The sequence below is a fragment of the Hemibagrus wyckioides genome, linkage group LG11 (genome assembly GCF_019097595.1).
Source record: "Hemibagrus wyckioides isolate EC202008001 linkage group LG11, SWU_Hwy_1.0, whole genome shotgun sequence".
Classification (NCBI taxonomy): Eukaryota; Metazoa; Chordata; class Actinopteri; order Siluriformes; family Bagridae; genus Hemibagrus; species Hemibagrus wyckioides.
In genome coordinates this window covers 7,629,501-7,655,706 of record NC_080720.1, presented here as the reverse complement: position 1 = coordinate 7,655,706, position 26,206 = coordinate 7,629,501, and the positions used below count along the sequence as shown (strand labels likewise).

Sequence of the window (26,206 nt, the reverse complement as noted above, 5' to 3'; positions counted from 1 at the left end):
TACAGAGAGAGTTGGGGGGAAAAGGCTTGGCAGGGAATCGTTCTTCAAATGTGTGACAAGAAGAGCAGACGCAGGGATCAGCATGGCAAAGAGGAGGAATAAAAATGAGGTAGAAGCAGGATATAAAAAAAAATCTAGCAATGGAGCGAAAATTAGACAATCAGATACGTCAAGAGTGTTGTGAAATTGCAGAGAGGAGTCTGGAGTCAGGCTGACTGACAGTCTCTGGGCTTGAAGTGAGCACCCTTCAGTGTGCATGCTGTTGGTCTTTAACTTCCTTGGAGCTGTCTGTCCAGTAAATGACTGTAATTTCCCCAATGAGTACCACTGCTTTCACACAAAAAAACATCCCTTCTATCTCCCCACCATTAGGGTCTCAATACCGTGAGTGTATTTTTTTTTATCGAAATAGCAGCATTTTTCATGTCTAATTTTTTCCGTGTTTTTTTTTTTTTTTCCTTTTAACATCAAGAACCTTTGTCGTCTTGATGAACTGAAGAGTTCCTCTCTCGCTCTGTCATCATAATCCCACCACCTCTCATGATTGGCAATTCAAGCCTTTTCCTTTCGGCAGTTTAAAAAGGGTCACGTTCAATAACAGAACAACAGACTTCAATTCACTTAAATTACACACTGCCAGTGAATAACAAAATGGCTGATGTGTTTTGCTCTGCAAGGAAAGAGCTTTGTTCTTGACAAGCTTGGGGGAAAAAAGGGCAGAAGACGTGTAGCGAACTGACAAGTGAGAGTAAAAGCTTTATGAAGGAGTCTAATGAAGAAGGATGACTAAAAGCAACAGGAGATGGCTGATCTGGGGGAAAAGGAGACAAAAGAGAGGGCAAAGAGAATTACAGAATATAAGGTCAAAGGCAAAGTCTACTTCTTTTTCAGAGCTCATGTGCTATGTGCTGTCACCCAGTCACTTTAGAGTCTGAAGATTGACCTCGCAGGGAGATTTTCCTTGCCACAGTCACTTTCGGCTCGCTCTGTATTGAGTTAATCTACGTCTTTCAATAAAACCACCTTGTGCTAAGCGCAATGCCAAAGTGTCAGAGTGGGTATGCAAGGAAAACAGAAACGTGGCTGCTGAACTAGGACTATTAACATTGTTTATAAGTGCACATTTTGGCAGGTGTATTATATAAGCAGGCTGTGTTATTAACCATAGCCAACCTTAACTGAATCATACACTTAAACACAGGAAATATTGCCCAAGCCGATTAACTTAGAGGAGTCTGATAGAGGGGGAAGAGATGACTAAATTCAGTACTAAGCATTAAGAAAACGTTTCTTGTTGGTTGATGGCAAGAAGGAAAAAAAATAACACAAGGTAAACACTACAAAGAAAAGCATTTATGAATTAAGGACCTGCTTGAAAGAATGATGTAATATCCCTAACATTAACAGGAGTGAGCAGCTTCAATGGGAAATTGTAGCTCACTGGTTAAGGTGTTGAGCTATTGTTTGGAAGGTTGTGAGTTTGAACCCCAGGACCACCATGTTGCCAGTGTTGGGCTCATGACTCTCAACTGTATGTGATAAATTTAGGTAAGTTACTCTGTGTAAGAGCATCTGCCACATCCCACCGTTTAATTTATCTCACAATAGCTTTGTTATTGACGAATAAATGGAAAAGGAAAAATAAAGAAGATTGGGAGAAGTAAACTAACATGGTGTTTAGTCAAATAGCTTTCTTGTAAGTGAAGTTTTGGATGAAATAACCCAAAAGAATTTCTCTGAAAGGCCACTTATGACTCTAAGGGGCTTTCACACGTTTCAGTCCGTTTGGCGAGTCTGAATCAGGGGTGAAATTGATACTTTTGGCTTGTTTGCTATTTGGTTTGGTTCGGTTTCACACAGCACATAATTAAACCAAAAAAATGACTAGGGGTGGGTGTACAGGGCTGAAAACACACTCATAAAAAAATATGTGATGGAAAAGATAAACAAACCTTTTTCCAAGTGCACACAGAAATGACAAAAATCACCCAAGCACAGATAATTATAGAAATAACTAATATTATATGTATCACGTGTAGCATTTATTTTCTCTTTTTTTCCCCCTGCGTTTGGTTTCACGGATTCACAGTCAAATCACTTTCACACTCTGGTAGAACAAAATTAGAGTTTACTTGGACCAGGACAGAGACTCGCACACGATCAGATTAGTTGTTTTGGTCCTTAGTAAATTTGTGAGTATTATTATGATGTTCTTACCTCCACAAATGACCCAGAGCACGTTCCAAAACAAACTAAACGATGCAGAATCTTTAGAAGGAAATGTTTACAGTCAATATTGCAACCATGTGCAACTTGGTTTAGTTCTTCTGGAGACATTAAAGCCATATCTAGTCACGTTTTTTTTTTTTTTCTGAAATGAAGTCCCACTTCAGTTCTGGAAATAAATACGCAATGCCTTGAAAATAAACAGTTTAAGTGGAGAGCTGTTCTAGGATGCTAGCTTTCTACTACTGTTTACATTTTCTCTCTCTTCTAAACGTCTGAAGCTCAACAGATTCATTAAAATGTTAAAATAAAGATAAACTTTAGGTAAACACGTTCCATGAAGTGCAAATCTGTTAGAATTTTCACGTGAGCCCAAGCTTGTATATATATATATATGTATACCAGTTTAGATTAGTGTTATTTGTGTGAAATCCAGCTTCTTTAACACCTAGGATTTCTGTGTGAGATCAATTTTCAGATCTAAATCCAGATCTAATAATTCTGATTCATCTTCCTGTTTCGAGGGTCAAGCTGCCCTGCTAAGCAACTATATCCAAAATGCCAAGTGTTAAGACCAATACTGATCTTCGTAGTTTAAAGCCTGGTATGTAAAAATGGTGGTTCTTCCGTGCATGACTAAAGCCTAATCTCCAAAGTTGTCCACATAGCGTGACAGGTACAAACCATACTAAATTGAGAAGGGAGTTTCCCCTCTTGGTGGATGATGACCAACAGAGTGGCCTGGCTCTGCTCTGCTCTGCTGTCAGTCCAACAAGGGCAATGACAAAGGCCAAGGGGGACCTCGGTCCAAGCACACCCTGCCATTATGTGGTCTATGGTGGACCCAACCGTCTGCTCACCCAAGCCACAAGTGTGCCACAGAGCACAGTGAACATTCCTCTGTTCCCATAGCAGCCATACTGTGTTTACTACAGCCATCAGCACAAACCAGTTTAGAGGTCTGTATTGTACAGCCAACAGTTCTCTCTCATGGTTACTATTTCTGATCTAATCTGTTATATGCCATATGCTTGAACCATTCTTCTTTGCTGCCTTCAAAATCTACAAACGGATGTTTTAAATGGTTTATACATATGATATGACATATATTATGTACCACATTCATAACAATTTAGTGGCCAGTGGTAGCTCAAGTGGTTAAGCCGCTAGGTTGTTGTTTGGAAGGTTGAGGTTCATGCCCCAGCGCTGCCATTGTTGGGCCCTTGAGCAAGGCTCTCATGCCCCTGGGGCTCTCCATCATGGTTGACCCTGAGCACTGACCCCAATTTTACTGTGCAGTATTGTATATGTGACAAATAAAGGCTACTTACTTACTTAAGTTTAGTCACTATCTGTTATCTAGACTATATAACATCAAAGTCAGCAAACCTAAAAGATAACATCAGGGATACTAGGATACTATTAGGAAAGAAGCTAACTTCTTAACCCTCCTGAGCTTATTTTACTGAATGGGAATCTGAGAGCATGAAGTAAACTGGCCAAGTCTTCCACAGGACACCGTGGTCCTCTACAAAGCCGCAATGGAAAATCTCGGTTTTGAGGTAGTGACCTGTTCCGTTCACCTTCATTCAAAAAAACGACATGATGCTTAAAGAAAAAGCATCTGCTCGCCTCATCTAAAAGCAAGGGAAGAGGAGTGTAGTGCAGAGCAACGTTGCCAAAAAGGACAACGTTGAGGCGTAGAGATGCATGGGGAGGAGAATGGGCCATACTGGAGCCAGAAAACAAGAGGCCAAACCCATAAGAGAGGTTCAAGGGTAGTTCAAACCAAGCCTTGGAAATAAGTGTACTAAAAACAAAACGCCATCCAAGTGAGCTCATGTGCGTGCCTTGAGGGAAAACACTGAACATGGTTGTGAGGTTGAAACAGAGAAAGCCTTGAAGCCTTGAAATCCCAGCATATTACAAATTACAGAAACTTGAAAGGTTGATATAATTGACTTCCAAGCTCCAGAGAGAGAGAGAGAGAGAGAGAGATGTATAACTGACCAAAGTCTTTTTAACATGACTAGAACTGGATAAACCAACAGCAATCATGAAGTTAATAAAGAACCATTGTTTCCTGGATGTCAAATGGGGGTACGAAATCCTTCCATTTCAAAAGTTTAGTGTTATGCTCACTAACACTCTCGGACGTTTGATTCTTTCCGAAATGAAATCGGTGTTTGTGCCCAGGGCTGAAACAAAGATATAACTTGAAGTGAGGTTCCAGAATTCAGAAGTAGTTAATGTACCACAGTGTGGATCACAGTGAGTACTGCATCAATTGCTAATTGGTCCATCTTTACGTTCTTCTTTAAACTGTTCCATTTTAAAGAATTAATTGTTGATGTTGAAAAGACATTTAAATGGCCTGATTTCAGCCTGAAAAAATACATTTTTACAGTAACTTTAAACTTGCTTTCATATTTATCACAAATGAATCAGTCAATATACATCACACTAAAAGAAGTTGGATTATGTGACTATACAATATACTAAAATTAATTTTATTAGCCTCAAAGATATTTTTAAAAAGCATTTTCATGAATAATTTTCAAATTTGTCACAATAAATAATAATTTCATATTAAGGATATACAACAGTAGAGATCTTACCACTGATACATAATAAATTTTATCTGGTTATCATCCATTTTAGAACTAAAATATTAAATATTCCTTATTTTATGTATCAAGGTTCTAAGAACAAACCTTTCCTGAATGAATTCCAGGAAAAAGATGTTACGTACAGAAATTAATGAGAAATTGAGGTTCTACACGTTTTGAGTGTCTACTTTTTAACAGACAAAACTAAGTTTGTAAAGCTGCTTTGAGACCCTGTCTATTGTAACTACACAAATAAAATAAAACTAAATTGAATTAAAACATACAATACCAAAATAAAAAGCATCGGAAACTACAGAGGTCTGGACCTCTGTGTCCTGATAGCTAGTTACAGCCACGTATGTGACTACTGATATGGAAAAAAGGACCAATATATCCATCCATCCATCCATTCATTCTTTCTTTTGACCCCTCCATCCAGGTCAGGATTGTGGTGGAGTCTGAAAACAGTGTGAAACAGAAAATTTCACTCAGAAGGAATGCCCTCGCAGGTCACCTTGCACACACACACACTCACACACACACACACATATTTACACCTAGGGGCAATGTAGCATGGCCACTCCACTTCCCAGCATGCTGCTGAGAGATAGGAGGAAACAGTAGAACCCAGAGAGACAATATGACAATATGAGAAAACCGTGCCACCCGCTGCACACCATGCTATATTTAGCACAAAGAGACGGCTATACTAGAAAAAGATTGAGGGAATCTGTTCAAAGGATAAAATGTCACCCTAACTTACAGATTGTGTTGTCTGTGAATATGCTAATACTTGACCTTCAGACTGTTCCCAGCTACAGAGCAATGGGTTTTCTGTCATTGGTAACCTTTAGTTGCACATGTTTGCAAAATTAGCCTCACTGATCACAATAAAGCCTTGACTTGCTCTCCAGGCCCCTGAGTGTAATATTCCCAAAGGGAAACTTTTGGCCATCATTCCAGCTTTCAGTTACATGCCACAGAACAGTTCTTACACGTCTCAGTGACTGATCTCACACCTCAGATTTGATTTATGTGAGTAAATCAAATATCTCCCATGTGTCTCAGTGTGTTCAGTAAGACTTTGCGCAAACCATGGAATCTACAGTCTTGAGATTTGTCAGGCTCTTCGGATGTTTTGAAGATAGAGTCACTTGGGACACATGGGAAGAGTTTAAGCAGGCAAGCTGGAACGTAAGTGGAACGTAAACGAAGCACGAGGCCAAGGAAAAAGTCTAGCACCTGTGTCAACAGGGCTTCTCGAGTCATATATGCCGATGTTGGACCGTGGTGTCTTTCAGGGATATTCTACATTTAGAGACGAGATGAAAGAAGCAAGAGGCAGCTATTTATCTTGAGGGCATTGGTCAAGCAGTTGTGCCAACCGCTGTGCCTGGTAAACTCAGAGCTGTTTTAAAATCTTCGCTAGTCCCTTATTTCCTGCTATAGTGCTTTCATTAAAACAAAAATGACTGGGATTGCAAGCAACTGCATGCTAGGATCTCAGTATCTTCCTAAATCTTAAAAAAAAACAACTGTAATTAAGAATAATGAATAAAGGATCTTTGGAAAGACTATACATAATGACTGCAAACAATGCTAATCTGCTGTAAAGAGTCTTCTCCAAGAAGAGGATAAGCACCATGAAGCAGACTGATTGGGCGACTAGTGCGTGACTGATTTGGCGACTAGTCCCTGCACATCCTGGTAGACAGAGCCTCTGTTCTGCTTCAGCGCCCTGACAGTTGGCATGCTTTCACCCACAACTGGATAAGCTTTACTCTTATCCTTTCGCTCCCTCCCTTACTTACTCTGTGGCACAGTTTGTGGCCCATCCTCCAGTTCGTAAATGCCAAAACAAAAAGACTATTCATTGCAATAAGAGAGAGTGGAGAAAAATTGGAACGGGCATGTCCGGTACAAAATGTACCCAAAGATAAATCTCAGAAATCCAACTGCCTAGATCAAACCTCCGGTCTTTCAGTATCTCCGACTTTTTCAGTCATGAGGCTGAAACTCCTTGCTTGTGCTGGAATCATAACACACAGAAGGTGAACCGACAGCTCGAGACAAGTCTCTCTCTGGAGTGCAGATTGGATTAGGTCTGCAAGTTGCCCGAAGCAAACTTAGCTTTCCAGAGGTGCATTAGTGTTAATGGATGCACCAATTTGCAGCGCTAATGCAAATGGATGTGTACATATAAGAGCACTTTGGCCTGACTGCAGCACATGACCTCTGAAGGATATTAGCGTTTGTACTGTGTGTGTATATAAGAGAGTGTGTGGGGTAAATGTCTGCTCTAATTCTTCCTCTATGTATTTACATGACTACGCTCATCAGCATCAAAGTCACAGTGCCTCCAGGAAGAGTTCCTAATATTTTAGTGGATCCTTCAAACACTCTGTGCCACCGCATGTTCTTGTTACGTAACGATGATAAAAACAGAGCGTTTCATATCGAGATCGTTGCATCCGTATCGCCTTCTAGAAAGGACAAATACCGTTTGCTGCTCCTTTAAGCAAGCATGAGTTAAGCATCGCTAAAGTTTCTATCATGCCCTATTTACTGGAAAATTCCTTCTGAAGGTACACATTTTTATACAGCTGCCCTCAAAATGACTAGTGCACCGAAAAGCAGTTTTGACTGGTTTGTTTATTTTTCCAGACAAAACAGATGTATGGTACATCATTCTCTCTCACACAAAGACAGTGTTTATCGTTGCCTCTAGGACTGACAATACACAATAGCAGCTTTAAACAGCACATAAGTACAAGGCTTTGTGTGGTCTTGGCTTTGCTCTGGGGTAAAACTGCAGGCACATACTCAGCGTTTGAGAGCTGGACAGGCTGATGCCAGTCTTTTTCCTCCTTTTTATTCAAGATTTTGAACTAAAATGTAATTATGCAGGTGAAATATTTCAGTAATGGGATGCTAACAGTACTTCTTTTCATTACTGACACGGAGAAAATATACCACATTTTGAAAAGCCATTCATGCATTCATTCAACATTCATTTCATTGCTCTTGTCACTTTATCTTCTGCTGTTATGCCACAGCCTTAAGAAAACAAACATAGCTCAAGTTTATTTAGCTATTTAGCATGCTAGCGCATTATTTTTAGCATGCTAGAGCTTTATTTACTCTTGTTTATTTTGTGTCATCATAGAGGTTAAACCTTTTCTTACTCCTTTTCCGAACATTATTTAGTATTTGCTGCAGGATCGTAAGTGTATATCAGAGCAAACTAAACAGAGCTAAACTAGGCTAGGATGCTAAATGTTCGCTAAATTGCTAGCTTATCCTGGCTGTACATCTAAAATTTAACTAGTTGCTCACAAGGAAACATAAAGTACAAAAAGCTAGTGTTATGCAGAATGTTAAGCTAAGTCTAATGTATGTTACGGATTTTATTTATGCTTTTTTTGCATTAGCTGTGCAGCTTTCAGTAGATAAAGACAATTAATTAGACCAGCTAAAGCTGTGAGGTAGCATTTGGCTTTTTTCCTTTTGTTTTCATTATCATTTGTCTGCTGAGGTAATTAATTATCTTTCTAATTAATGCTTAAAAACTAGCTGTTTGTTGGAATCTCTTCGAAACTCATTGCCAAAATTGTTATGTTGTGTTTAGCTGACTCAATGACTCTGGCGCTTTCCAAATTTTGACCTACATAGCAACAGTAAACACCTTGGACAACAGTAGAAAAGCCTGGAACAGGGATTGGGATGAATGAGATGCTTCTCTGTTTGAATATAAAAAATTGCTAAATCATATTACTGTAATTTTCGACACATTTATAAAGATTTTCAAGAAAAACCTCAACCGAATACTATAGAGTCTAATAGCAGGCTCTATCATCTATAAGGTTCTAATTTTCTAGTGCAGTCAGATTAACCTGATTAGCTGATCAGGCTACATCCACCAAAATTTGCAAAGCCACTTTGTTAGGAAATCCTTTGTGAGGCTATAACATCTTAATGGCCATGAAAAGGTTTTCGAAAAGGTTAACTAGGTGAAATTGCTCCAACACATTTTGCAGTCACAGTGGATGTGACCGGAGTAAAGCAGCATGCAGGCCAACGAGTGTTCTGCCAGACTCTCAGATCAGTCTGCACCTCCCTTCCACGGGGGAGAAGAAGAAATGAACAAATCGCACATTTCCAGGTCCAAAGCCACAAACAGAGAACTTCGCAGTGCCTTTTTTTACGCAGAGAGTGGACATGCAGTACCTGAACTAAAACCAAAGATTATCGGCTTGACTAGAGGAATGCTTTGGAAAGGTTTGTGATGGATATATATATGAAAAAAGAGCCAGGTTTCTTTCATTTCCAGTCTTTCCATTACAGCAAAAAAAATGATAATCAAGGATAATGTTGTAATCAGGATAATCATTACTTCGTAGAACAGCTTGCACTAGCAATTTTTTATGCTAATGTTTCTCCTAGCATCAGGTAGAGGACACAGCATGCTGTCTGCAGCAGTGTGCTGCTGTGTCCTGTCCCTCACTAAATATAGCCACAAATGAGGCAATGCAGCATGACCTGCACGTCCGACTGCTGCAAAGACATTGACGCAGACGAGAGGTACTCACACAAAATCAGTAAAGATCCAGACCCTATCAGCCTATTCTCTCTGTTATCACTTCTTCTTACTGAGCTAACTCTAAAAGACTAGGAATAGTTTTAAGATGCAGAATCAATCAGCTCTTCTTATAAAATTATCCTTGAAACTGGTAAGTGATCAGACAGCGTCAGAGATGAGCTAATCTTAAGTCTGATTAACTATTATACATTAGCTCACCAATCATTGAAACCAATCAAAAAATTTGGCACAGAGCTGATCAACACATGGCCATAGTTCATCGATTCAAGTTTTATAAACACGAACCAGCTTCTGTTTATCTAATTTCATGCACTGAAGTAAATTATTTAGAAGATTGCAGCTCATCAGATGAGAGACTAGCTAAATCAGGTCTGACAGAAAGGGTTTCATTTTATTTACCTTCTCTGGCCTGATCAGCGAACTGAAGACATGGCTTGTATGAAAGAGAGCGAAACAGATGAAAGCAGTGAATGTTTAAAAGCTAATGGACAGAGACGTTTCTGTTTAGTCCCCTGAAACAAACACAAATCAGATCATCAGAGTAAAGAGTGCTGAAATGAAGCACCACTACAAAACAATACAAACAATTAGTGTTTAGATAGTGTATAGTCATTACCTCATGATTCAACATGGTGTAATGTTAGTTAATGTCAGTTAGGTAACTGGACCTTACACATTTTAGTTGAATAGTCATACTAGTCTATAGTCATTCAGCACACGTCACAATAGGTACTGAAAAACCATATTCGTTATCAAAAGAGCTACTGCTAATTGCATGCCAGTCTTTGTGTGTATAGTGTGTGTGTTATGTGGGTATATTGCTAGGTGTGTATATTGCTGTGTGTACCGTGTTATGTGTGTGTACAATGCTAGGTGTGTATATTGCTGTGTGTATATTGCTGTGCGTATAGTGTTATGTGTGCATAATAGTATGTGTGTAAGGCGTTGTGTGTGTATAGTGCTGTGTGTATGGTGCAATTTGTGTACAGTGTGTATAGGGTTATATGTGTATAGTGCTGAGTGTGTATAGTGGTATAGTGGTGTATAGGGCTGTGTGTGTATGATGCTAGGTGTGTATAGCGCTGTGTGTATAGTGTTATGTGTGTATAATAGTATGTGTGTACAGTGCCATGTGTGTATATTAGTATGTGTGTACAGTGCTATGTGTGTATAGGGTTATGTGTGTATAGGGCTGAGTGTGTATAGCGCTGTGTGTATAGTGTTATGTGTGTATAATAGTATGTGTGTACAGTGCCATGTGTGTATATTAGTATGTGTGTACAGTGCTATGTGTGTATAGGGTTATGTGTGTATAGGGCTGAGTGTGTATAGCGCTGTGTGTATAGTGTTATGTGTGTATAATAGTATGTGTGTACAGTGCCGTGTGTGTATATTAGTATGTGTGTGTATAGTGTTATGTATGCATAATAGTGTGTGTGTGTGTGTGTGTATAGTGCTGTGTGTGCAGTGCTATGCGTGTTCAGTGTTATGTGTGTATAATGGTATGTGTGTACAGTGCTATGCGTGTATAGTGCTGTGTGTGTGTATAGTGTTATGTGTGTACAGTGCTAGGCGTGTATATTGCTAGGTGTGTATAGTGGTATGTGTGTATAGTGCTGTGTGTGTGTTGTGTTCTGTGCGTACAGTGTTGTGTGTACAATGCTAGTCAGATGATGCCACAGTGTTCGCTGACCAATGCTTTACATTTCCTCTCTCTATGGAGAACAATTGAATGTCAACTGGATTAACTGGTAGCAACTCCCGCAATTCCTCATTTGCTTCGTAGCGCATCGGATCTACTTGTGGGAACATCAAAGCCTTGGGTTCTCCATTAATAATGGATGCACCCACTAATCTCTTTCGTCTGCTACTCCTTAAACACATATGGTGTGATCAAGACAGGATTTCTACACTTAATCCATGCTCATTCCACTTCCAGAGAAGCCACAGAGATAATGGAGTTTTTTTTTTTTTCTTCATGCAGAGCCAGAGATTGAAGTTCACAGCTGCTGTCACTGCAGTCGGTGTGTAGGGTAAGTTTTTCCACCTGAAAAAGCTCACATGATTAGACACCTAATCTAGCAGGCCAGTGGGCTTTGTGCACATGAAGCTCTTTTCTTTTTACATAAAGCACACCCTTTTTCATGCTAATAGTCATCACTAAAAAAAAGATGCTCTAGGAAATGATAGCTTAAAGAAATCGAGAAGCCTACCAGTTAACGTGTCCCTTCCAAGATCCATGAGTAAAACGCTCTTTTTTTGTTATATTAGACTAGAAATCCATCAAAATCCGTCAACTGAAGAGCCGATCCCCTAAACCACCGCCATCTTAGACTAGCACAGATTACAGCTTATGTTAAACATGCATGATTTCTTTTTTTTGTCTAAAATTAAAGTGAGAAACTTAGTATTAGGAGTTTGTCTACATTTCTGATAGCTTTGCTTTCGTTAAAATCGACCCTTTAAGGTATAAACTAGGAACCATGTCAAGTATCATTACTTAAACGCATTAGTATGATATACTATATTCATCATTATATTCAGAGATAAAAAAAGAAAAGAAAAAGAAAAAACCTGAATAGATACGTTTATTTAATGTCTAAACCAAAAAGGAAAAATATCTGCAACTGAAATAAATAAATAAATAAATAAATAAATAAATAAATAAATAAATAAATAAATAAATGTTCAAAAAAAAGCAAAATTGTCAGAATTTGTTATTTTTCTTTTTAAAAAAATTATCAAAATTATCAAGAAAAAAAGTTATATTGCAAAACATGTTGCCTTGCCCTGCATTTGCTTGATAAACTAAATCATCGCCATTATAAAGGAACAAGAAATGAAGCACTAAGATAACGGTGATAAACCCAAGATTGGCAAAAAGTTCCACCAATTCCACCAATTAATTCCAGCCAGCTAGATTTACAAATTCCAGCGGAACGGCTAACATCACTTACAGCAGCTTTAACGGTTCTTATTTTAGCACTTATAAAGCAATAAGCACCACTTTATTTGGGTCTAAAACTTTTTCAAACTGAGGAAATCATCCATGGTGTGCTGATGTTGTTCCACAGGGAATCACTGGCACTTTTTAATAACTGGCCGAGTGTAGCATGTCAGCCCAATGCACCACTGATCAATAATTCAATATGGGTCCATGTTTTTTATTTTTTTATGGGCTCAAGAGTGTCATACTTACCACCCATAAGAGGACTGAGACTGATGAAAAGTATAAATGACACAAGAAAATCAAACTCTCCACTGTATAGAGACATGTATGCCACATATTCAAAATGAGTTGTTTTGGGGCCAGGGATTTCAATATTATGTTTAATGACTACAGTTACAGAGTCATTAAGAATACTCCACATAGAACTAAGATTAAAGTTTTTAGTTATAATTACAGTTATAGCTGTAGTACAGTACAGTATTTATTCTTTTAATGACTGCAGTGGTGGAGGATATTAGCAACTATTATCAGTTTTATTATAGCTGTAGCTTCAGTGATAGATAGATAGATAGATAGATAGATAGATAGATAGATAGATAGATAGATAGATAGATAGACTTTACTGATCCCATGAGGGAAATTCTTGTGTAACTTTATATATATATATATATATATATATATATATATATATATATATATATATACACTATATTGCCAAAAGTATTCGCTCACCTGCCTTGACTCGCATATGAACTTAAGTGACATCCCATTCCTAATCCATAGGGTTCAATATGACGTCGGTCCACCCTTTGCAGCTATAACAGCTATATCAACTTTTCTGGGAAGGCTGTCCACAAGGTTTAGGAGTGTGTTTATGGGAATTTTTGACCATTCTTCCAGAAGCGCATTTGTGAGGTCACACACTGATGTTGGACGAGAAGGCCTGGCTCTCAGTCTCCGCTCTAATTCATCCCAAAGGTGTTCTATCAGGTTGAGGTCAGGACTCTGTGCAGGCCAGTCAATTTCATCCACATCAGACTCTGTCATCCATGTCTTTATGGACCTTGCTTTGTGCACTGGTGCACAGTCATGTTGGAAGAGGAAGGGGCCAGCTCCAAACTGTTCCCACAAAGTTGGGAGCATGGAATTGTCCAAAATGTCTTGGTATGCTGAAGCATTCAGAGTTCCTTTCACTGGAACTAAGGGGCCAAGCCCAGCTCCTGAAAAACAACCCCACACCATAACCCCCCTCCACCAAACTTTACACTTGGCACAATGCAGTCAGACAAGTACCGTTCTCCTGGCAACCACCAAACCCAGACTCGTCCATCAGATTGCCAGATGGAGAAGCGCGATTCGTCACTCCAGAGAACACGTCTCCACTGCTCTAGAGTCCAGTGGCGGCGTGCTTTACACCACTGCATCCGACGCTTTGCATTGCACTTGGTGATGTATGGCTTGGATGCAGCTGCTCGGCCATGGAAACCCATTCCATGAAGCTCTCTGTGCACTGTTCTTGAGCTAATCTGAAGGCCACATGAAGTTTGGAGGTCTGTAGCGATTGACTCTGCAGAAAGTTGGCGACCTCTTCACACTATGCGCCTCAGCATCCGCTGACCCCGCTCCGTCTTTTTCCGTGGCCTACCACTTCGTGGCTGAGTTGCTGTTGTTCCCAAACACTTCCACGTTCTTATAATACAGCTGACAGTTGACCGTGGAATATTTAGGAGCGAGGAAATTTCACGACTGGATTTGTTGCACAGGTGGCATCCTATCACAGTTCCACGCTGGAATTCACTGAGCTCCTGAGAGTGACCCATTCTTTCACAAATGTTTGTAAAAACAATCTGCATGCCTAGGTGCTTGATTTTATACACCTGTGGCCATGGAAGTGATTGGAACACCTGATTCTGATTATTTGGATGGGTGAGCGAATACTTTTGGCAATATAGTGTATATATATACATATATATATATATATATATATATATATATATATACATATATATATATATATATATATATATATATATATATATATATATATATATATATATATATATATTGTTATAGTTATATACTTATATACTTATATACTTATATACTAGAATTTCTTAATGACTAACATTATGAGGGATAATAACAACTATCACCAATTTTATTATAGTTATACAATTTTAGTTACAGTTGCTATAGCAGTAGTTACCATTATAGCCATTTATTTATAGTTATAGCTCTTATACTTGTACTAATTTAGCTTTATTGATTTAGTCATATAGTTATATTTACAGTTGTTATAGCTGTAGTTATCATTATAGACATGTAGTTATAGTTACTGTTGTTATAGCTATAGCTATCCTTATAGTTACAGTTACAGTTGTAGCTATAGCTATATAGTTACAGTAGTAGTAATTATATTTTATTGACTACAAGAGCAGAGGATATTAACAACTATTATTAATGTTATTATAGTTATTTACTTACAGTTACAGTTGTTATGACTGTAGTTATCGTTAAAGCCATATAGCTATAGTTACAGTTGTTATAATTACTGTTATAGCTATATACCCATAGAAATACTTATGACTCCAATAGTGAAGGATAGTAGCAACTATTAACAATTTATACTTATATAGTTATAGATACAGTTGTTATAGCTATAGCTATCCTTCTAGCCATATAGTTATAGTCACAGTTGTATTTATTCTTATTTAAGTACTACAAAAGTGCAGGATTATAGCAACTATGATCATTTTTGTTACAGCAATATTTTTAGATATATAGTTTTATTGTTATATGTTTATACCTATATTGTTATAGCTATAACTGTAGCTATAGCTATATACTTACAGTAGTATTTATTCTTTTGTAATTACTGCAAAGGTAGAGAATAATAGGATAGAAGATAACTGTTAGGAATTTTGTTATTGTTATAGTTTTAGATATAGTTAGATGTTTGTAATTGTTCTATGTTGATGGTTATATTGTTACAGTTTTGTTATAGTTATATAGCTATAGTTGTAGTTAAATAGTTATTGTATAGTTATAACTACAGTTAAATAGCCGTAGATAAATTGTTATAGTTATATATGTAGTTATACACTGTAGTATAGTTGAGTCATTATAGTCATATAGTTATAGATATTGCTATATAGTTATTTTCTAAATTATAGTTACAGTTGAATAGCTATGGCTAAATAGCCGTAGTTATACATTTATTATGTAGATTTGTTTGTTTATTTGTTAAACTGGTATTTTTATAGTCATTTCTTATCATTGTAGTTGTAGTTACAGTTATACTCATATATTTATACATATAAACCTAATTGTCTGGTCACTATTCTTATGTTTGTGCTTCTGAAAGTGGAGAGTTCAAAAAAATCCAGAAATTGACCCATTTTTATTAATAAGTAAATATAATTAAATAGAACTAAATAGAAATAACACATTTATGCTTGACTATTTACTTTATTTATTTATTAATATTCACTACTAAACACACCACCTGTAAACCGCTTGTACATGCAGCAACACTCACCTCCTGAAATGCAGTCTCCTGGAGGCTGGGGTCCTACAGGTGTTTGAGGTCCTCCAGGGGTTGGGGGAACAGGTCTAGGCCAGGGTTTTCCTGCAGGCAGGCCCAAATGCACAACCCCAACGTACTCCACGAACGTCCCCGGGAAGTCACCTTTCTCCTTGGTGCGCTCGTTTGTGCCGTGGAGCCAGCCTGCGGGGTTCTTCTCATCACCCTCCTGGTAGTCTGGGGTCAGAATTGCTAGCTTGTTGACAGTAAGGAGGTCTCCAGGCTGCAGGGAGATGTCATCTCCTCTCTCTCGCTTGTACTCATACAGTGCACGGTACTGAAAACTGTCTGAGCTCATTGTGCATGCACTTTAAAAAAATGGGGTTTTTTTTGGTTTGGATTGTTTATTTAGAAAGAATAATGATTTTTTTTTTTTTAAGTCCTGAATTAGCGTTTTGGTATGTCCTGAGAACTGATCAACATTTGGATTATTTCCTCGTAGAGGAAGGTGAGGAGGCCACTACTACACACTTCCTGAATTCGTCCAAGGGACACTTGAAGTCTGTGGTGATGTGTAATGTGTATGCAGGCGTGTGGAGAACACTATGGACAGAGAATTCGGTAACAGCTCCAATCTCATTAACAGACGGTGCCAAGGAGGGGTGTGCGGGAACAAGGGTGGAAGCGCTGATTTGGGCACAGAGAGACCTGCAGCGTGGACGTCCGTAGGTCCTGCAGAGCTGGCGACAGCCGCCAGACGGTAAAGCAACATTTATTAAACTGTCCTCTCAGGCTGGTGTCAGATGTGGTCCTACATACAGACACACATGAGTAGTCCCTGTCCATCAATCCAAAGCCCTCTCCACTTCACTTCACCTGGTGGTCTGAAAGAATTACTCAGCAACCTGAAAGTTATGATGTGCAAAAATGATTATAATGCATCATAACATGCATATCATAGCACTACTGCATACAAGAGCTTGATACAATGAGTCTGCATTATGATTCCAATACCTGCATCACATCTGAGCATTTTAAAGCTCTTTTGCGCATCAGCCCTACATGTACACACTACTCCAAGCCCAAACAGAGCACTGAGACGAGATGCACCATCGCACTAGTGGCAACTTAAGCCTGCACAAACTCGACTCTGCGAGCGACGGGGCAAAAAACTTACCGTCTTTCGGGCTCGGCACAAAGCCGTCCGAGTCTAAACGCGAATAATCCCACAAGAGAGCGCGGCTGTAAGGTCACAGTAATGACAGCGCACGTTTCATTCGCCTCCATAAGTGAGCGTGGCTTGGTGAGAGACGCCCAGCCGGACCGCTGCTGGTGACGGACGAGTCGCGAACGAATCGGTTCTCTTTGAACGACTCTTTCCAGGGAGTCGACCGAATCGACTCGCGGGCACGAACGAATCAAGTATTTGGGCACATAATGATTCAAGTTAAAATGATACGTTTCTAAATACTTTATTCATTTATGAGACATACTATTTTTACACGTGATAACGTAATTCTTTCACCATAGAAATCAAACAGTTGTAGTTATATAATCTAAAAATCACAGCAGAAACCTGGTCTAAATTCAGCCCAGACCTTCATGCCAATACTAAGATATATGTATTTCTACTAGCTCCTGGTATATTCTCATTCTTCGATTTTTCCCTGATGCCTTCTGAGAAATCAATGGAACTTCATTCTCCTATATGGAGTTGTTGGTCAGGGCCTAAATCGTGATAGCTGCAGTCTGCGGGTGAATGTTGTTTATTGGCGATACAACCAGTGAAAAGTATTAGACATCACGTCACTTTATGTTTCTGCAAGAGTAAAATATTCTGCACAACTCTGTTCGGTTCACAGATTTTATCACAGGCTTCAAGAAGCCACAATTTATTATTGAAGAAAACTCTCTCAGATCTTTCTGGTGTGAAAATAGATCAAGCGTGTTCATCATCAGGTTTTTTTTGGCAACTGCTCCATCCTGGACACAGAAGTGATTAGGGAACACACCCTTGGAATCGACACGGGTCCATCGCAAGCATATATTTGCATATATGCACACACTCATTCACACCTGGGGCAATTTGGTGGAGAGAATCAACATACTGGCAGAGGAAATCAGAACCCAGAGGAAATCCACATGAGAGAACATGCACAGAAACTCCACACAGACATTACCCAAAGCTCATGTCAAACCAGAAGCCCTGCTACCGTGATGCAGTGCTGCCTGCTGTCTAGCGCCCTTTGTACTGACACAATAACCAATTAGGATATAATTGCACAATTATCTACTATGTGCGCTGGGTCAATTAGTGAAAATATAGTTTTGCTAAACATGTTTTTCTCTCAGCTTATTTACCACCGTGATGCTTGGATTGCTTGGGTTCCACTTGGGAGTGCTTGTGGTTAAATGTGTATAGATGAATGCAACATAATAAATAAAATAAAAGGACTATGCTACTAGCATATAAATAAACCAGGCTGGACAGTGACACCATTAAGCTCTGAATGCGATGTAAGTTTTGGACAGTGAATCAAATGAATCAAAATGATCCATGTAAGCGGATTTGTTCAACGGAATCAAATCATTAAGTGAGTTCTCAGTGTACATCTCTAACTACTGCTATAGCTGTCTGGGGTTCAGGCTCGCTGACGTCACAGGCCACCGCCCCCGGGGACTGAGCGCGCCCGACAGCAGACACGACGCAGTTTAGTCTTCATGTGTTTCTCTTCAGCAGCAGCTCTTTTTAGCTCATGCTTACATGCAACACAGGACATTTTTTAAACAAATTAATTAGTCTGTAATTGATGAAACAGCTTTGAGAGACGGGAAGAGACCAGGAATATGTGCTGTGGTATCTGGCACCAAGATGTTAGCAGCAGATCCTTCAAGTCCTATAAGTTGTGAGGTGGGACCTCCATGGATCTGACTTGTTTCTTCAGCACATCCCACAGATGATCGATTGGATTGAGATCTGAGGAATCTGAGAGCCAAGTCAACACCTGAAACTGGTTGTTGTGTTTATCAAACCATTCCTGAACCATTTTTGCTTTGTGGCACGGTGCATTATCCTGCTGAAAGAGGCCACAGCTATTAGGGAATACGATTTCCATGATAGGGTGGAATGGTCTGCAACAATGCTTAGGTAGGTGGAACGTGTCAAAGTAACATCTACATGGATGGCAGAACCCAAGGTTTCCCAGCAGAACATTGCCCAAAGCATGATACTGCCTCCACCGGCTTGCCTTCTTCCCATAGTGCATCCTGGTGTGTTCCCCAGGTAAGCGATGTACATGTCCCCAGCCATCCAAGTGATTTAAAAGATCAAAAAATCATCATTAACTTCTTCAGCAATTTGAGCAACAGTAGTAAGTAGTACTTACTACTTACTATAGTATGACTCTGTCGATAGATACTGACCACTGCAGACCGGGAACACCCCACAAGAGCTGCAGTTTTGGAGATGCTCTGATCCAGTGGTCTAGCCACAACAATTTGGCCCTTCGTCAAACTTACACTTGCCCATTTTTCCTGTTTCTAACACATCAACTTTGAGGACAAAATCTTCACTTGCTGCCTAAACTATCCCACCCACTCTTTTATATATATATATATATATATATATATATATATATATATATATATATATATATATATATACTACTCCACTCATTTACAAAGTGTAAGCGCAAAGTGTATAACATCTGTCAGTCAGTCAGTGAAAAAAAAAAAAATAAATAAATACATTAATTAATTAATTAATTAAAATGTTATTTTATTTTATAAATTTAGAATTTACTATATCTATCTATCTATCTATCTATCTATCTATCTATCTATCTATCTATCTATCTATCTATCTATCTATAAAGAGATAGATAGATAGAGAGAGAGAGAGAGAGAGAGAGAGAGAGAGAGACTAATTTAATAATGCTATTATTATTATTAATGGTAAAAGGGGGTCAAGCAAGCACCTCATAAATTCATCATGCCTTTTAACATTATCCTAATAAAACCGGAAAAATATTACAGAAAATATAATTAGGGAATATAATTCTCCTACCTGCCCTTGAAACTCCATCTGCTTCACACACTTGATTTCATTTACTATGATTAGATCTTATTAACACACACGACATTCTTCAATGTAGACAAAATTAGCATTGTCAAATTACTGCAGTATAAACAAGGGATGTTCAGGGTGTTGCTTATTATTTTCCTATATCAGTACGCCTTGTTGTGTGCATGTAACAAGATAAGTAGTTACCTACAGATGTAGACACTGTGTAGCCAAAAGTTTGTGGACAACTGACTATAAAACACATGCTCTTTCTGAGCATCCCATTTTAGATGTAGTCCCTGTTTACTGTTAATAAGATCCACTCTTCTGGAAAGGCTTTCTTCTACATTGTGTAGCGCTGCAGTGGGGATTTCTGTTCAGGTCAGGCACTGATGGTGGGTGAGGAGGTCTGGGGCAGAGTCAGCGTTTCCATTGGTGTTGAGGTCATGACTCTGTGCAGGTGTTTCCACTCCATCCTTGGAAGCAAACAGTGTCCTTGGAGCTCGCTTTATGCACAGGGGCATTGTCATGCTGGAACAGGTCCGGTCCTTGGAGAAAAGAAATTGTAATGCTACAGCATACAAAGACAACTGTGTGCTGTTAACTTTGTGGCAGTTGCTTGGAAAAGAATACATGAGTGTGATGGTCAAATTCCCACATATTTTTTTGCCATAGTATACCAATTAGTGCTGCCAATCAAATCCAGATGAAAAAAAATTATCAGGGTTGTGGTAGACCTGGAGTCTATTCTGGGGCCAAAAGAGGTTGGAATACACCCTGAAAGCCATGACAAGGAACCACACACCATGTGTTTGGGAAGGAGAAACATGCTGGAGAATCTAAAGGCAACTCATACAGACCAAACAGATGAATTATGGTAAATCTCCAAATAAAAGAAAACAAAAGAAAAGAAGATAGTGTAAACATATTCGTTTGACTAATGGCAACACATGCTTTCAGTTTTTAAATACTTCAATATCCAAAATATTTAGTTAGAATTTCTTGCATTTTTCCCCCCCACATTGTTTAATTCTATTCAAAACTGATATAATTTGTTCGTAATATGCTTTTATCCACATCTTGTAAGGCAAGTATGATGCAAGCATACAATTAAAACAGAAACTCTAATCAAATAACTGTGAAGTGTGTGCTCTGATGCAAGGCTTTACAGCTATGTTAGAAACAGTACAGGCGTCTGATTGATGCAGAGGATAGATCAAGAATACAAGTTTCCGTTTGCGGTTTCCACTCTGAGTGTACATTAGGTATTACAGTTTCTCTCATTTACTAAAACACATTTGTCCACTCAGACGTCGCATTTCCAAAACAGTTAACACACAGGCTGAAACTGAAGCTCACTGGCCAACGGGACTAATTTTTGTTTGCAAAATGCTCCAACACTGACGTAACTTTAAACATATGCAACAAAAGCAAATATTTCCACCAGACACTACACCTGGTCAAATTAATATAATGATTCAATCAATCATTACACATTTGACAACAAAATACAAAACACAGGCTATCAATATGAAATTGCACTGTTCATACTCAGAAGTGTCATGTATAGTTAAAAAAAAAGGCATCCACCCCAAAGGAAAATAATGGGTGGAAATATCTTAAAATAAATAAAAAATAAAAACACCACACCTTACAAAATAGAGTTGAAATACTCAGAACACATTTAGTCCATTCGTTCCTGACGATCATGCCACAGTTTCTCATCAGCATCACATTGGATGCCTCCTTGCATGGCGTATCCATGCTCCCTGATCCGCAGTCACTACATATCTACAATGGCAGCCTCCTGTTCAACACTACAGATCTACTTTCCTCTGCCTCCAGTGTGTGTATTCTGTAAAGTAAAAGTAAAAATTGACATTATGACAGTCACATAAATAGGATTGATTGGACAGTTTGTTCTGCTAACAGGGCGATGCTGTAAAGCTGAAACACACAGTGGTATGCAGTAACACTGTGACTTACCTGTTCTCATACCCAAAAAGCCTGACAGTAGATTCCACAGTGCTTCGACCCAGAATGGGCTGGACCCTTTGTCCAGCCTCGTTAAAGGACAAGCCATGATGGATGACATGGTCAATAATTGTTACCCAAATTTCATTGGAAACTTGAGCTCTATTTTGTCCTCCACTTCACATGCAAACACCTCTTCCTCTGGCCACTCTTCCATGACCTCTTACTCTCCTTCCGTGCCTTTCACCTCTATGATCCATGCTTGCGAACAGCAACAGAGAGGTGGCATCTTTTATAGATGGAAGATTGAAGAGTTGTGTGAATGAGTTTCTCACAGGTGCATTAGATCTTCATAATTATGCAATTTCTTTCTATTAGCTGTGAATAGATGTTTCCCTTTTGTTCAACACAATTAATCCAACAGAGTTTGGGGTCTTTGAATGAGATCTGTGGTGGATGTTTTGAAAAAGGGTGTGAATAATGTGTGAAACAAATGAGAAAGTGTTAAGACATTTGCAGTGAGAAGACTTATGCTGTGCTAAGAAGGTGATGGTAAAGATCAAGTGGATCCCAGTTTCATTAACTGTGTTTTAACGAATGAGAAAACCTGTAAATAACAATACACGTGTTTATAAAAGGCCACTTTAATCTGAGGCCAGTTTCTTTGTTATGTCCATAGCATTAATATTTCAAATCATCAGGAGGCTAAATGATGGTGGCTAGTTTTGTAAATACCCTTTATACTTACATGACATGAGCACTTATGAATAAAAAAAAAAGGAAGAATGGTGCTCTTAACCATATAAGTCAAAATGCATCTGATTCTGTACTGTTGACAAGTGGTAGCGATAACAAATTCGATGGATTTTCTGCCAATCATCAGTCCTCTTCAGTGTATTGTATAAGGTGCTGATAGCTCCCTATTTGGAGACAGGAGCACGTTCTTTCCTTATCTCTCTTTCTAACGCTCAGTATTATCCTCATCCACCGCAGAGCCTGCACAGATGTGCATCCTGTGCCTTCAGAAGTAATCATTACACAAATCTGGCACCACTCCCAAACATCATAAACAGTAGACTTCCCCTGATCATTTATTATTTAGATACAGGTTATTAATGGTGTTTTTATAACTCGTAAGGATGTAGGAGCATTAGCAACTGTGCAGCGGTATTGACACCTGCATCAGTCTTAATGCAAAGTGACATACATCAATACCCTGCACCGACAGACACATGAAGATGCAACCAATATAAAGTACTTAATAAGAGACAGCTCTTTATATATAGCCACCTCCATATGTGCTAATGTCTGCTGAGACCTCCTGTGAGCAGATGTTCCATAGGAAACTAAAGCTTGTGAGGATCAATGAAGGAAAATGGGAGAAGGGAGTAAAATTTTTTCCCCAGACAACAACTGTTATGTCATAGCTCAAATAAAGTGGCAGAGTTACACAGGAGCTAGTGCTTCACTTAACTAACATTTTTTTAGCAAGTTTACCAACTAAGCAAGTAAAAAAAAGTAGTGAACACATATTAGTTGGAGTCTATCGGCGATCCTTGACTAACAAGTCCACAAAAACAAGCGAAAATGAACTTTCTGCATGTTCTGATGTGCTGAATTTACTCATCTCATCTCCAAGTAAAGCTTTTCAGCCTCGGTTCTGATTTTTGCCAGTTCATTAAAATGTGTTCATTCACGTTGTTCATTGTGGGCTTCGTTTAATTTAATGATATTAACTGTACGTATGCCAAGTTTTATACGCCAAGTTTTGGCACAAAAACTGTAATTGAATGCTTATGCTAACGTGTTACTGCATGCAGTATATGTACTAATTACTGTATAGCTGCTCACATTCCAAACAAACTTGTATTATTAGGGAATTAAACGGCGAGTTTCTTCACAAAATGTGTCATCTGTTTGTTTTTTTGTTTTTTTAATAAAGAATGCACAGAATTACATTTCCATGCCTAATAATTTCATCTATTTAAAATGTCTCCACGTAATGCTAATTTTTTTTATTACGTCAAGATGCTTTAAATGATTGCCGATCCTTTTACTGTTTACTTTTAATTTGACTTTACTGTCAAGAGCTATGGCAATAGATCGTTTAGTTTGCTTAGATATTGTGCTTAAATAAGGAGAATAATAAAATACTGACTACTGTACTGACTGATGTAAATTAAGTCCTAAATCTGTTTGATTTATCTGGGAAAATTCCTAAATATTGTATTTCTACTAGAGTACTTTCAGGGATATAAAGTCTCATCTTAATATTTACACATTTACTTCAAAATCATCTCTCTTCAGCAAAGCCCTTAGAATATTTATCGCATTATGATTCAGCGCTTTCAGCGCTCATCTGTCTGGTTTGTACTTTACTTCTGTAGAAACATTCTGCTCCTCTTTTGCCAAAAGCTTTTAATGCAGATGGAAACTACTTTAAAAAGCATCAGCACAATGAGTATAATATCCTGTTATATGCATAATACATGATGATTACCTCTATTACTCTATCACTAACTCTATCACTTGGGAATGTGGTCCAGTTCTGTTCACAGTCCATATGAAACTTATTACTATTTTTTTTTGTTCATTTCTTTGCAGATGATGCTGTTCTGTACCGCTCCTCAGACTCTGTACATTAAGAAGAATCGAATTACTACTAGGAACATTCGTTCAGTTTTACAGAGAGCGATTACATTAGCATCAAATGCTGAACCTGAATCTTGATAGTTAACGTTACTCGCTTCCTCTCTGCACAGTAGAAGAAACCTCTATGTCTGTTTTTGATCATGTTCAGTTACCACCCTCAGGCCACTGGATTGAGTTTATCTTTCTGCCCTCTGATTTATTGCTGGTGACGGTGTGTTGAACACTAAAGTTGATTCGCCTTGGAACAATGTGTGTGATGCAACCTGCAGTGTAGCGTCCTTTTTATTTTAATTGCCAGTTCACCAGCATGACCTTGGGGAATGAAACTCGTTTTATTGACTGGATCATGCTCGAAAGCGCTCGAGTATGCACCGATATTGGAAAAATCTGGTTTTATTTACTGGTCAGTCATCAAGCACTCTGCAAACCATGAACCATGAAACTATAAAAATATAGTTGTGTTTTAGTTCCTTTTGTGAGAATTTTCTTAATGTGCTATTGGTCTACTGGTTTGTGTAGAACTCTTTTCACTGTTTTCTGTATTAAATGTTGTAGTAAAAAATAATTATAAGTATTTTTTTTTTGTTATTTTATTTTTTCTTACGTTACGATTGAATTGTTTGTTAAGGCAAGTGTGTGGAGCCTATGGAAATACACTGCGGTGAGATTTTCTCACTGACTCTGCAGCCTTCCTTCAGCACTCCCTACACAGCAGTGATTTACTGTACACTATCTGCAAATGCCTAAGCTTTTAAAGCAGAGCTCACTGGCTCTGGGCTACTAAAGTGCCTGTGGGGCAGGTCAGTGAGCAGTAGTAATCTTCTCGAAAGTAGATTGAAAGTAGAAATTGCCAACTTTCAGAGTTGCTCCCAGCTATGCCTCAATTTTATTCCCTCTCAGTGCTGTAGAAAAGGAAATACGAGCCCTTTATTCTGCAGCACACATGGTCAGATAAACACTGAGTGTTGGACGTATTAGGAAACACATTTACTGTCAAATGCTTGTTTATCCACTTTGAGTACATGGTGAACTTTCTTTAATTTAATCCAGTCCTGTCAGGACACAATGTAGCTGGAACGAGACGCCATGGAGTGGAGAGTAAAATAGAACACCACCCACACACTTTCCGCTAAGCCTGGACATGCTGCTTATGGTCAGAAATGATTAGTATCAGATTCAACTGCAATTAACACACAGTGTGTTGACTGCTGAAGATAAATAGCCACAATGTGTGTGCCATATATCTGACCTTGGAGTCTCTGTCAGACTTGTTTTATGGACTGGATTATGATATAGCTATGAATTGTTCAGTGATCTTGGGTTTTTATATTGGACTGCAGTTTTATATACTGTGTGTAGCTCGTGTAATAATCACATCCGAGTCCACCGCCAGTCCAGAAACCACCACAAACCCACACTGGCATTGGTTTAGTGCCAATCAAACTCACTTTTTCTTTGTGTTACCATTCCAGTGTACATTTCCGAGAGCTGGTTTCTCTTTGTGTCTCTGAAGGCTCTCAGTCATCCAGGTGCAGATATCTGGAAGGTGGATTTCTTTCTGTTAGGTTTTGCTTATGCCCTAGAGACTTGTGAACTGACTACTACTAGC

General features: G+C 38.6%; 1 protein-coding gene across 2 annotated transcripts in view; it reads right to left on the bottom strand.

Annotated features, from left to right (window-relative positions):
• pik3r3b (phosphoinositide-3-kinase, regulatory subunit 3b (gamma)) overlaps positions 1-17,242 on the bottom strand; it is a 202,440-nt gene extending 185,198 nt beyond the window's left edge. For both annotated transcript variants that reach the window (XM_058402505.1, XM_058402506.1), the window contains exons 1-2: positions 17,086-17,242; positions 15,924-16,813 (exon numbers count right to left, since the gene is read on the bottom strand). In XM_058402505.1, the coding sequence (XP_058258488.1) occupies positions 15,924-16,266 (343 nt within the window). In that variant the 5' untranslated portion in view covers positions 16,267-16,813; positions 17,086-17,242. The remainder of the gene's footprint in view (positions 1-15,923; positions 16,814-17,085) is intronic.
• Between the last annotated feature and the right edge of the window lie 8,964 nt (positions 17,243-26,206).